The 13,888-nt window shown below is 42.6% G+C and overlaps 1 protein-coding gene across 3 annotated transcripts in view; it reads right to left on the reverse strand.

The window, feature by feature from the left end:
• PTPRB (protein tyrosine phosphatase receptor type B) overlaps positions 1-13,888 on the reverse strand; it is a 67,486-nt gene that overhangs the window by 12,132 nt on the left and 41,466 nt on the right. For all 3 annotated transcript variants that reach the window (XM_087765382.1, XM_087765383.1, XM_087765380.1), the window contains 13 exons: positions 12,990-13,253; positions 12,315-12,596; positions 10,843-11,121; positions 8,755-8,904; positions 7,247-7,490; positions 6,017-6,123; positions 5,374-5,473; positions 3,603-3,686; positions 3,468-3,485; positions 3,279-3,360; positions 2,736-2,826; positions 1,448-1,524; positions 502-636 (listed from right to left, as the gene is read on the reverse strand). In XM_087765382.1, the coding sequence (XP_087621508.1) occupies positions 502-636; positions 1,448-1,524; positions 2,736-2,826; positions 3,279-3,360; positions 3,468-3,485; positions 3,603-3,686; positions 5,374-5,473; positions 6,017-6,123; positions 7,247-7,490; positions 8,755-8,904; positions 10,843-11,121; positions 12,315-12,596; positions 12,990-13,253 (1,913 nt within the window). The remainder of the gene's footprint in view (positions 1-501; positions 637-1,447; positions 1,525-2,735; positions 2,827-3,278; positions 3,361-3,467; positions 3,486-3,602; positions 3,687-5,373; positions 5,474-6,016; positions 6,124-7,246; positions 7,491-8,754; positions 8,905-10,842; positions 11,122-12,314; positions 12,597-12,989; positions 13,254-13,888) is intronic.

Here is a 13,888-nt window from a genome sequence, read left to right on the forward strand (position 1 = left end):
AGACAGCTAAATAACCTCCCTACACTTGCACTCAGTAAGACCGTCAAGTGCGCGAGTGGTCTCTTTGCTTAATACATCAGGGCTTATGCATCAGAGAGAATTCCATGTATTTAATGATCAACATTTGCTCTCTAGAGCTTACATTTAAAGTAGCAGTTGATTGGAGTTGATGTGATAAACAGGCATTTTTTGCTGGTGGTTGTCCTTCTGCATGCTTAAGGGGATTATATTAGTACTAGTGAGCAAAGTGCTGGATTAGAGACCAGAAGCACTGAGCTCTGTTCCTAACTCTAGCCTTGACATGCTGCATGATCTTGGGATGGTCGCTGCATCCTCACTTCACAGCCTTAATCTGTTTCCAGTCTTTAAATCATACCTCTTATCTCTTATTGTATATCTCCTTGACTGGGGCCTTTGGTATTAGTGTGGTGCAAACAATATGCATAAACTTTTAATAGATGTTAAAACAGTCATTAATAATAAAGAAGAGTCACTGCTCACCCGGCCCTTCTCAACACACTGGGTTACCATGACAATATTGTGAACATTTTGTTCCCACGCCATCTTCCAGAACTCATCTTTGGTACCAGGCAAAGGGCCCTGAGTCGCTATGTATTCCCTGCGGAAATTATTGCCCTGCAAGTAAAGAGAACTCCATTAGTTTCCATAAAGGCAGAAAAAAAAGATCTTCTAGCAACTGTACAAGCCATAAGGTTGCAGCCAGGGCTCTGCAGTAACAATGCCCTTGCTGGGACAATAGTTTTGAGAGCTAAATTGTTACTTTGGACCTGGAAGCAGAAGGCTGGCTGGAGCAGAGAGAAGGAAGAGACTGCGGCAGTGTATCTGCTGTTCCTTTTGTGGCAGTCAAAGCTTTTCATTGTTCTATTGTGTTCAGCACAGTCTCAAGCAATTTTGGAACTACTAGGGATTTTTGTTTTATTTACTGTTTTTAATAAATTAGCTGAGTTCTGGCTTGAAATCTGGATTGCTAAAGCCACTGCTATTATCAATCACAACTCTCTGGCAAAGGGCATTGTTGTAATCTCAGCCAGTTTCACCATCCTGCAAGGTGTCAACACTGTCAGGATGAGCTGCAGCTCCACAATGAGGATGCCACCTGCAGTGATAGCTACAGTTGTTGTGGACACTGTATAAAATCAGTGACCTTTAAAAATGTGTCCTTGGCCAATCAGACTTGCTATCTTACATAACTATAGCAATCCAAGGAAGTGTCCTTAAGTGCTGGCTAAATCACTCACAGTTAACTTAATGGCAGTCAGACACAGCCTTTCAGCACACCCACAAAATGAGTTCTCAGACTTTTAGCTGAAGTGAATAAATGAAGGGGGAGGGAAGCCTTAAGCATCCAGCTTTATATTCAGTTTTAGATGAAGGACAAATTACTACTGGAGGGAGGACTGTAAAATACCATCCTTGAGTCACTTACTGGTATGTAGCTTGCATTAATGTAGTCTGAGCAAGGGTCATCATCCACATTGGAAAGCTTCACTCTTGATGTATCATCTAGGAAGAAATTGATTACAAGAGACTTACGGCTAGGTCTTGATTTTCAGTCCCTCTCCCATTTACAGAAATGCATTTGTGAAAGGACTGGCAGCATTATTACAAGGATTTTATATGGAAGGCTAATTTAGAGGAATAACTGTTTATATTTGTACTGTCTCTTTCATCCATGAGTGCTGTGGAGTGTTCCAAAGACTAGGAGATGGATGGGTGAGAAGGAAGCAGTGAATATCCAAAAATTTCTCTGGTGAGTTGCATAGGATTTGTTATGGCAACAGAAGAGCCACAACAGCATCCTCCTTTGATCCTGACAGCAGCGTGCTGTACTGGAGAGCAGTGCCCAGTGCTGCCATTGAAAGAGTGGTAGCGCTTCAGTGGTCTGCACAGCTCCCAAGCTAACGTGTGCGAGCAGGCCAACTCTCTTCCCTGGGACCGGTGGCATCTCCAGTACTACAGAGAGGTACAGAGTGCCTAAGCCACCAGGTCACTGGTTTGTGAGATAACACCATGTTGGATCTCAGTCAGGCATTGTTTCTTGTACATCGCGGGCATGCTCCCCAGCCCAGCACAGCAGGCAGAACACAGGAGATGCTGTGAGGCTGTGCTCCAAGCACATACCACATCCAGCAGCAGGGCAGCACGTGGAGCAGTGAGTCATGTGGTGTTCCTCCTTGATGCACAGCACGTGTTACCTCCAAAACAGGCAGATAGGAGACTGAAGGGGGAAACTCTCAATGACAGGTCTCGCCTCAGAACAGGGCTAGCCTCACACGTGTGCCTTACCATGCAGAACCACGCTAGCTCTACACTGTATAGTGGTTTGCTGTGTCCTCTGAAGAAGAAAGATGTGGCAAGGTTGTCAAAACGCACTGAATGGATGACACCCTATCTGTAAACAACCCTACTGTTATTTCTACTATCCTTGTTATCAGCAGTGACTGAATGCCCATAATAGCTGGAGCTTTTTCTCTCCAGACTGAATGCTAGTCATTACATCTCTAGTGTGAAACGAAATTACTGGTCTGTGTGAAACCGTTTAGGGCCATACATCATCTGCCTCCAAGCACCAGAACCTGAGCTGGCAGAGGTATTTCATCTCTGACAGGAAGGAGGGAAGGGATTGGCTGCACTCTCTTTTCTACTAGTCTTGGTGAAAAAAGTGAAAAATAGCTGTCGTGATGTAATATTATACAACCAAACCTAAAACTCACAGGGCAATATATTATTGTATCGATTTTTCCCTCTGTTCTCTGGCAGAAGTGCTATGTCACATGTCTGGTTTCGACCCACATCTTTTAAGTCCTGCAAAAGAAAGTAGGAATAAAATGTGAGGTGAAAATAATTAAAGGATGTGACAACACAGGGGGACACAGTGCTTATCAGCTCTCAAAGGCCATGGACAGAGAATGGGTAGTTTTTCAAAAGAACAAACTGAAATTAAATAGCTAATCATACTGGTTTAAAGCAAGCACATGGCTGGCAGGTGCTTTCCGTGCTTTATCACACAGATGTGCCACACAAATGAATGCTCCTGACCTCAGCCAGAGAGGGATCAGGCAGAGGCTGCCAACCAGAAGATGCTATGCCAAATGAAGAGCTGGTTTCTGCATTAGGACAAGTGGAGTTCAGGTGAGACTCTCAAACTTATTTGGATTTGTGTGAATAAGACAAACAAATGCAGGCCTTTTTAATCCATCAATTCAGCCAGCCCACCCCTTCATAAAGCAAGTCCTTTGCCTAGAGTAGGATCCCACCTCATACTCCTTGGACAGGAGGTAGTTGGAGTCTGCTTGAAGTTTGGTGAAGTGTGCTTCAAAATGACTGACTTTGATCGGACTAAAATATTCAACAGGAGGAAGAAAATCACAGGATGAATCACAGTCATAATTTATCCAGTTGGTTATCAAGAGGGTTTTTTAGGTATTAATTTTTTTCTTTTTTACCTGGAAGTTTTCCGGTTCCTAGAAATGATTTCAAAAAGAAAAAGAAACACTTCATCAGAGAGTGACCAGATGCGCCTGTTCATCCATGATGCCATGTTAAAATAGTGCTCTTAGAAACAAAACTTTTGATTTTACCCTTTTTGCCCCAAGTTCAGATGGACTGACAGTGGCCTGTCCCTGCGAATGCTCAGCCTTGCTATAGGTCTTTCGTGGCCATTGCTGGAATAAAAAGGAAGATATTCTGTTTTATCATTGTATTCTCATACTGATAAGAGCTACCAATAACATAATTTACATCATTAAGTTGGAAAAAAATGAATTTGAGAAAGTCCGTTTTGATTTGTGGCTCTGATCATGTGACAGTGCTCCTAGCTGTGGCACAGAGTTTTCTTGTATTTTAGTTTGGTAATAGTGATGTGGAGCGTACGCATGTGCACAGGCAGTAAGACTTTTTTCTTGCTCTGAAACACTCACAAGCCCAGCCTATCACTAAGGAGGGAGTCCTATGTTAAGACGAGCCCTAAGCTGGTTGATTCTCTACATGCAGAGAGGAACAGGTAGGTAGATTTTCAGACTCTGCAGACCAAGCCTCTAGGAGATGCCCAGGTTCATAGCAGGAGTTAGTGGCAGCACCACAGTGGGCTTTGGGAAAGCCGCAGAAGCGGTACTGACTCCATAAAGTTAGTTAGTGTTGCCTTTCATCCTTTCACTGCCATCTCCTCTTTCAACACACCTCCCTCAGAGAACACTTTCTCTTTACATATGATAAGGGAAAACCATACCGGTATTTGCAGTCCCGCTGCCTATATAAATCACAACAAGAAACCACACTCTATCTGAAGTTTATCTACACTAAAAAAATGCAATGAGACGTGCAAGGTGAAAACCACATCAATCTGCATTCTATTCATGCTCTATATGTCACTATGTACTGAGACAGTTAGGAGTGCACAAGTCTATACACGCAAAAGCAGACTTTATTTACTATTGCTAATGATTTATGCCTACTTTTTTTGGATGGCAGATAGAGGAATACACTGAATTTGTTTATAGAGCCTAAGAATCGCATTGCTAAAGGGTAAATCCATTCTGGCTAAAAGCTGCAACTAGTCAGAAACCAGTTTTTTTTTCAATGTGAAATTCTGGCATCTGAAAAGCAAATTCGAAACAAAATAGACCTAATCTTGTATCAGTAAAAGAACTGAATTTCAGAATTTCAGAGTTTCCCATGTAACGGAAATGTTGACTTTTTTTAATTTCAGAAACCACGAGGAGTTTCATATCAATAATGTCATATCTCTTTCAGTCATGCAAAATGGATTAAGTGGATGAAGTTTTTTTCAAAGTTGAGACAGAGTATTTCACTTTTTAAAAACATTTAAAATTCACTATTTAAGATTCATCTATAATGTGAAATACACAACAATCAACAAAAAAATGAGAAGTGAAGTTTGAACTAATCTTTTGGACACTGAGGTAATGTCACACCTTAAGATTTTTTAACTGAAATGATAAAGTCTAAATGAACAGTTTCAAGAGCTTCCCATCTACAATGCAGATGAAATTAATTTGAAACATTTAATTTTTGACAAAAGACAGTTTGAATGATAAACCAGTTATTCAGAAATATTCAGATTCATACTGAAAACTAAAAGTTACAAGCATCCTCTATGAGATAATTCTGACTAACATCAGTAGGTATTTGAATCATGAATACATAAATCTCTTAATATGCAAGTTATTAGTTTTATACTTAGTGTGTACAGATGCTGGGGGACATAGATTTTATCTGTTAAATAGTTCAGTGCATTCCTCCAATTGTACAGTTCGGCTTTAAATATTGTATTGCTTAAATGAATAATTTGACCTGGCTTCAATAAGAGACTGGTAAAGGGACTCAACTTACCTAACTTTTTGTCTGCAGACAAATAAAGCAGTAACAGCCACTAACATCACAATCAGAAACAAGCCAGCACTCACACCTTCAATAACTCCAAATAGAGGCTCTAGAAACAAAACAGTGTATTTATATATCTTGAGGAAAAGATAGGAAGAATCAAAGAATCAGTGACTTTCAGGGGATATGTTATTATCAGCTAAAGAAAAAGGCTAAAGACAAGGAAACGTAAGGCATTTAAACACTTCACTAAAACCTGGCCTTGATTTTCTGTCCTTATTTTTTCCAAACATTATGCAAAATCTTTCACTCCCAACCACAGTAAAAGAAAGCACAGCCCCGTTATATGGGAGTTTAGTTCTCTTGCACTTTGGAGTTTTCTTGGTGAGAGCTTCATGCTCATGGTTCTCTTGCACTTTGAAGTTTTCTTGGCAATAGCTTCACTGACCGTTCACCCTTTCCTCTACTGTCAGCAGCTCCATCAAGCAGTCCTCTGAATTTTCAAACTAAGGCTGGAGTCTCATTTCAGAGCAGCCTTCACAACAATCTGGTTTTGTTCCACTCCTTGCAAATAGTTCTAGATACCAGAGTGTTCTGAGGCACAATATATGATCACATGCTACGGTCATTGAAAAACAAGCCTGAAACTAACCTGCCTCTGTAGTGATCGGTAAAGAGAAGAAGGTGTCTGCAAAGAGCGGTTTAGGGAGTTCCTTTGGGTCTTCACTGAAGAGCTGGGTAAAAGCCCGTATGCTGATCCTAAAAAAAACAATACTGTTATAGTTAGAGCTCATCAGATATTCAGAACCAACAGCAGAAAAGTAAGAACTCATTTGCCCCTTAGAGATAACTAAAACCTTTCCACTGACCGCAGACAGTTCTTAATGCAGGTTCCTGAGTTAAATAGTACAGCTGGGAGAGCCCAGCTAGTACAGACGGAGGGCTCTGAGGTACCCTGAGAGAGGTAACAGATGGGGTTCTGGCTGCCGGCACACACAGCCTGACCATGCCTGAAGGCAGGACTAGCAGAAGCTGCAGTGGGGAGAGGAGTCAGAAATGCTTCTCAGTGGGGAGATATTTTCCCTCCACATAGCTGAACAGGGCTGTGCCAATGGAGAAATGTTTGTATTTCCCAGACTGAATTTTTGGGAAATGTGCCCTAATGAGAGCAGACTGTGGTAGGGTAGCACTGTCTTGATGATGATGAAGAAGCTGAGAGGCATGATGTGTGCTGCCTGGCACGTGCCTTCTGTCCATGTGGCTGTCCTGCGAGCAGCTTGCAGACCTCTTGGGAGTGTGTTGGCCTGTGGAAGTGGTGTGACTGAGCTGCACCAGAGCTCAAGTTTGGTCTCACAGCCTGCGTAACTGCTGAGCCTGGTCTTCGCAGTCACCCTCTTCCACAACCTACAGCTAACCCGGGCCTAGCTCTGGAGCCTGGGGATGGTGCCACAGCTTAGAATAACCACCAGGCTTTTCTAGCTTGTTCCAAAGAAGTGGTGTGGGGTAGTGGTGCCAAACAGATCAAGTGAGGCATCCTTGCCTTCTCCTGTTAAGTACTCTTCTGACTTAGCTGATGGTCTTAAGTCTTTCCAAAGAGAGATTTAGCAGCTATAGGAGAGTTCCCCATCAAGCTGAGGGAAATAAATAAGCCTACTCACTGCACTGAGTTCTGTGCATAATTAATTGTATCATTCCCGTGCTAGTGAAGGACTGGTTCATACCTATGGAACGGGGACATGGCTAAAGCTTTTATAAATTCAGTGAAACACAAAGAACATCGCACAACCCAGTTATTAGTCTACAGAAGCTCAAGTGTATCAGGCATCCAGACAGCATCATGCCTAATAATGTGACAGAGCACAACTACCAACATAAATCTAACCTATAAGCAGTCCGAGGCTTTAGAGGTCCATCGCAGAATTTGTGCTGATCTGGATCACACCTTCCTCCCAGATTTTCCATTTCTCCTCCAAGTTTAATGTCAAAGCTTTTATAGTCGCTGTCAGGGTTTTCAGCACATCTACTGGCAAAATAATTGGTCTGGTAGATGCGTATAGAGTCGTTGTGTTTGTACTCCAGGTAGGAAGGTAATGGGTGCTGCTCATCTGGCTTTGGTCCTTCACTACCTACATCATGTGCAGAGAAAGGCAGAAGGTTTATGTACCACAGCCATTAATGTGATGCAGTTTATAGGCTCAGGCTGTTGACAGACATATTCTTATCCAACTTTCTAGCATTCCTTGCAGGCTGCACAGGCTAACTTGTGAATACAAAGCTACAGTGGTTAGGGTACCTTGTTTCTAGTACCAATCTTGCTACTACTTTTCTGGGGAACTTCAGACAGATTTCCTCACAGGACCTTAGCACAACTTTTCCAGACACAATGCTGCAATAGGCATGCACGGGTAGAATTCAATGCTATGATATTTTTTACAGTGCTGTTGGTGGGAATCTCTGTGATCCAGAATCCTGTATCCTACCACCAGCTATTTCAAAAAGCACGTAAAAAAAAAAAAAAATCCACACACTAACAAGTCTTCTGTATAGAGAGAAAAGCTGCAATAGGAAATGACAGGAGTTCCCTGAATGGAGACTCACAATAATGTGTAAGACTCAGGTAAGCAAAACCATAGCAATGAGTAGTCCCTTTCTCAAAGAGCTTTATAGTCTGCACAAACATGACACAGTAGACAGTGGAAATATTGTCTATGCTTTTTTTCCTTAAGGGCTGATGGACAGAGAGATTAAGAAACTTTCTCAGGGGTGACAAAATATGTCCTGCCATGCCAGTAAATGAAGCCACTTCTAAAAACAAGGTATTAATTGTTGAGACATCCATCTGTTTTGTCACATGTAGGTCAACTGCAGAAAGGGAAGTTTACATGCATGCTACAAGGGCAATTTCTGTTCTGTTTCACAGTGCTGCACGCAAAGTCATTTTCTTCAGTAAGCAAACACCACCTGGGAGATGCTACCTTTGCCTTCTCAGCATGGTTTACTGAGGTTCTCCGAAAGAGTTGCCTTAGAGTTCCCACCTAACATTTAAACTACCTTTTGAGATCTGTGCACAGCAAGGCAGTTTCTTCTGTGTCCACTGCCAATGGCATCCAACATGTCTCCTACCATGGAAATTTCCTGAACATACATGAGACAATAACCTAAAATACAAAAGCTAACTACTGCTTCTGGCTCTGCAGTTGCTACTGACCCTCTGAGGAGAAGACTGAGTTCCTAAGTCTGCAGGCTAGGGAGCAAGCATAGATTGAAAACCTCTATGAAACTCAGCCGCCAGATGAGGAGAAGCTCCTTTGCTGGGTAGTGATGGGGGTGTACCTCCCCACGTAACTCCTACAGGCTATAGAGAGAATGGTATTAAATCATGACACTTACCATCAGCCTCTCTCACAACCACAGTAAAGTACTTCACAGCTCCATTAGTATCACTAAACCAGCTGCAGTTAAAAGTAAAGTTGATGGAGGATTTGGTAATCAGCACCTCTTTTTTGTTCACTCGTATGTCTGGAGGTGGCTGAGGGGGACCTGAGTAATTAAAAAAAAAAAAAAAAAGAAAAGAAAAAAAAGCATTATCTATGTATTTGCTGCGACCTAGACCTAGTAAAGGAAATGCAATTCTTAATAAAGCTCAGCTGACTGGACCCAAGTCTCTGATTCTATTCTCTTTGCAATCAAGAAGGTATCTTCACCTCCTACAGAGAAACTGCCGAAGGATGAAACAAGCCAGCAGTGAGCTAACTGTAACAACAGTGGCAGCTCCTCAGTAGGAATTCCTGCAGAAGCCCACATGGAAATGCATTAAAGTCTTGCTAAATCTCTGAAATCAGAAATTGTAGCTGCTAAAAATGACAGAGGTTTAAGCCAGGTATTTGGAGGCCATGTAGCACACTCACTGCGGGAAGGTACCTATTTTAAGCATCTAAATTTCTGCTTCCTTTTGCAGAGGAACAGCCCTGAGTCAGCCAGACACAGCATTCAACTATAGAGTACCATCTTCCAGACTGACTGCAGAATTTCCATAGGAAATGTTCTTCGTATGATAGAAAGCTATACCTCAAACCGTGACACAGAAGAACGAAACTGGAAAGCGAAGTACATAGGGAAAAAACCTTCCGAGAAGCAGTGCAGCAGAAGTGGGGATTTTAGAATCCTCATTGCTGAATCTTTTAAAAATCTGTGTTACTGGTACTATATTTCATGCATGGGAAACATATCAAATATGTAAGCAGGTGGCTAAACTTCAAAAGGTTTTAGATTGCAAAAGCAACCAATAATTCACACATTTATACATTGTTTAGCTAAACCTCTTAGATCTACAAAGCCTAGCTGCAATTTTTTGTGTTCCCTTGAGGTGGGGCCTCCAGTGTTAACCAGAGCCTGGGAGGGCAGCAGTGTTCAAAACAAATAAGATCAAACATGAAACAGCTAACTTTCAAACCGGACTCAGTCTCACTTCTTGTGACATGAGTAGCTAGCTCTTACTACAGCTGAATTTGCAGCATCCTTTGTGGTAGAGGAAGGAGATGACATGGTTGCAATTAAAAGGCAATTGATGGGGGAAGGGAGAAGGTGGTTTGGTGGCTGAACTCTGTAGCTTAGGTCACTAGCTCCCAAACGAAACATAATTTTTATGATTTAGCATTTCACAGAAATGTGGCTTTTAATAAGCAGCTATAGAAGCATCCCTGAATAGTCCTCCTGGCCATCCTGTCATTTTTGAGAAGTTTAGCCCTGGAGCGGTTCAGGCCCCTGTGTTGTGCTGTGCCACTGAATCCAGAGGTACTGCAAAAACTGGAGCAGCTCTAGGGCCAGCAATGGCAGGCTGTTGACCACTGTGATGCCTGGGAGTGCAGAGGCACCAGCAGATGCTGTCACTACCCTCCACTCAGCAGCCTAAGGGTGAAGAAACTGACGAAGCTGTTTCAAAGCACATGCTTTGGAAATCTGTGATCTTTCCTCAGGTCTAACTCCTACAGGTGATTTGGTCAGGTAGCATCTCAGAAGAGTGTACAGAGAGCCCAAAGAGGACCCAGTGTCACAATCCAATGTCCTTACTGAGGGACCTTTTTGCTGAGGATGGCTACCGTCTGTGAGGGGAAACAGCCAGGCACAGGAAGCCAAGCAGCAACCATGAGGACAATTAAAGCTGTGAGATGACGACGACGTCTTTGGTGCTGAACATCAGAGCAACAGAATAATTTTTCATGTTTCTCAGGCTATATTTCATGAATGAGCCAAATAAGCAGGTCTGGCAATGTAATGAGAGGCAATATAGTTAAAATCCTGCATTGTCTCTCACAACAGGGACCAAAGGACAGGTTCACCCTATTTTGGGCACCAGATTATGAGTGCCACACACTGGCAAATGTGGAGTTCAGAACTCCTTTTGCTGTCTAACCAACACAAGCAAGTGCTTATTGCTGCTCACTGCCTCCCTTCACAGCAACTCTGAATTCCACTTACGGTCGATCATTGTGATGGTGCTGTCTTCAACTACTTCACTCGTCATGTCTGCAGAATGCACCTTGATGGACACCAGGTATCGCTTGTGGGGAACGAGGGTCATGATATTAAGCAGGGATTTGTCTTTTTCTATCCTTTTAGAAAATTCCACTTCACGAGTGTCCAGTTTTTTGCATTCGACACTATACCCATCAAAGTCAGAATCAGGAGGAGTCCAGGAACACGCGATGGCAGTAGAGGTCTGGGGCCGACAATGAAGACTTTGTATCTTGTCTGGTTCTAGAGGAATGTTGAGAAGTTGCAGCTCAGTGGGAAAAGCGTCAGGCATCATGCACTCTGCTCACCCCACAGCCCCTAGATTCTGCATCAACCATTTGATCGAAGCAGGAGGCTGGGAGCCAAAATTCTCACCTCTCCTGCAAATGCGTGCTGCCTGATTATTCGGCAAGGCAGTCTTACTCATTTTAGCCATCTGAAATTGGATCTAGTGACATCAGCCTCATCAGGTTTGTGAAGCTTCAGTAATTGTGAAAACAAGCAAACAAAACTACTTGCTGAAGTCTTAACAAGAACAGTAACACTGGAAAGCAATGGATTTCTAGAACTCTTTTACAACCTATTTGAGGTTACATGTAGTCACCAGTATCAGTCAATGCTAAGACTGTCATCTCATGACTGACCTGGTTTCCTGGGTAGCATGTGGTCTGTCCATATTAGTAAAACATACCACAGAACTATGCTTTATCCACGTAATATTGGAGCATCATTTATAACATGCAACATGTAAGAAGGATGAGATTTCACTTTCAGATGGCAGACACCCACATTTAAGTGATTAAATACAGGTGAAAGAGGTAGCTATGCTCTCATTTTAATTAATATGCTCAATGAGGTCTAAAGAGCTACTCAGCTTACTAAACATAGATGCCAATTTGGAGCTCAATCCCACCCCAAGTGACATGAGGGTTTGCCAAGGCTCAGTTATTTTTACAATTCCAGGTCACTTTTTCAAACCAGCCTGCTACTGAGATTGCTAGAGACAGCTAGAGATCCACAGACACTGACAGAAATGCAGAGCAGTGAAACACTGATTCCAGTTTCAAATCTAGTACAGCAGGGTTTCATTCATCCTTCCTGTCTGATCGTTCAGAAGCATTTTGATTATTTCAATATCCTATTGTCCCTAATGTCAGAGAAGTTTGGATATTCAGCCTTATTTTACCCCTGAAACTGATTGATTCAGGCTCTGCAACTGAACAGCCCTACTCTGGATGTGAAGATTGCAAATGTATGTCCATGTTCAATCTTTAAACAGTTGACCTTGCACACAGTAAGGGCTTAGAGTCTAGCTGAATTCATTGCCAGTCATTCATGAATTTATTAATGGAAATTACTGACTGCGAAAGGTAAGATTTAACCATTTTGCATCTTCTCCAGCTGACTGTTAGGGTGCAGTGGAAATTGTTACTTACTTGTTCTCACACTTGCAGACTGTGACTGACTGTATGTCTTCCAGCTGTCACCACTGACCGTTCTGACACTGAACTCATAGAGTCTTCCTGGTCGCAGGCCATAAATGATGCGTACTTTTGATTTACTGCTGCTGTAGGGATTGAATACTGTGAGGGGATCTTTTGGAAGCCACTGCAACTCAAAATCGTCATAGTCTGTCCAGTCTGGAGGACCCAGCCAAGTGATTGATAAAGAAGTGTTTGCAACATCAGTAAAGGATACAGTGTTAGGAGGGCTGGGTGCTACACAGGAAGGGGGGGTGGGGGGGAAGGGAAAAAAAAAAGAGATTCTTAACAAATTTTACACAAGACAAATAAGATCAAACATGCATTATTTTCTTCATGCATCACAAAGTGGTTTATATTATCCCGTGTACACAGCCAGTTACTGCATCAGTGCTGATGGTGTTGACTTTCACAGACATTACATATTCCTGAGCCTTTGAAAGAAAAACAGTGCTGAACAAAATCACACTCCATTGGTTTAATACCCTTAAGGATATCCTTTAACTTTACACCTTCAGTGACTCTTATAATAAATCCTCCCTCAGAATAAGTCTGTTGCATAGTTGTGAACTAATATGAACTCTGACAGATGGGACTAAACAAAAATCCCAAAGCTTTTGTGTCTTTTACCTGTTCTTCCTTCAGCGTTTGCTGTGTTGGTCAGGTCACCACTGTGAGTCACCACAAGCAGAGTGTACTTTCTGCCAGGAATGAGCCCCTGGAAATGCCATTCTTTCAGGTCTTTCCTGTGCCATGTTTCTTTCTGTGTCCCATTTGGGTTGTAAAGAGTCAGCTCATAGAAGTCAACATCTCCTGCTGCTGGACCCCAGGTGAACCACAGACTGTCTGTCATGTTTCGGTTGGATGCCTCGAGACCAACAACTGGGGCTGGTACTGAAAAACAGGGGATGAACATTATTTTCTGTAGAACATCCTTAGGGTCAGGAGAAGCAACAAGGTCAAGCAGACCTTACATTTATCCTGTAATGACAGCCATGTAATAAACTAGACAGCCACCACAGCTAGCCAAAAAGCCAGGAACCATCAGGAGGCATATCGCAATAGTTTCCTTTCTTATTTTGAACTGCCACTGTCCCCAAAAGAGGCTGAAATATTTATAATACATAGTTTTGGAAATGCTAAGCAGCTTTTTCCCAGTCAGTGTCTGGAAACATCCAGTTCTGAGGTAGCTGAAGAAAGCACAGAGGCAGTGGTACAAAGCGGTTACAATATGGTGCCTCAGAGGATAAAGAAAGGTTTCACAGAGTGTCAGGGCTGCTAGAACTGCTTAGGAAACTCTGCTTCCCAGGTGTGGCTAAACAAACATGGAGCTGCAGCCAGAGCTCCCCATGGGAAACTAGTTTTACTTCACTGGTAGATTGTCTGCCCCATTAACCCTACTTGCTTTGTCTTTTGTCTTTTCCACTCATAGACCAATATTGCTTCTAGGATGGGAGACAGCTGTTTTCCTTTCAGTCTTATGCAGCATACATGGGGATGTCCTTCTCCTGACCTGAGTACCGGGGAAC

Source organism: Nipponia nippon, unplaced genomic scaffold (genome assembly GCF_047370975.1).
Source record: "Nipponia nippon isolate SJK-2023a ecotype South Korea unplaced genomic scaffold, ASM4737097v1 scaffold_3, whole genome shotgun sequence".
Lineage (NCBI taxonomy): Eukaryota > Metazoa > Chordata > Aves > Pelecaniformes > Threskiornithidae > Nipponia > Nipponia nippon.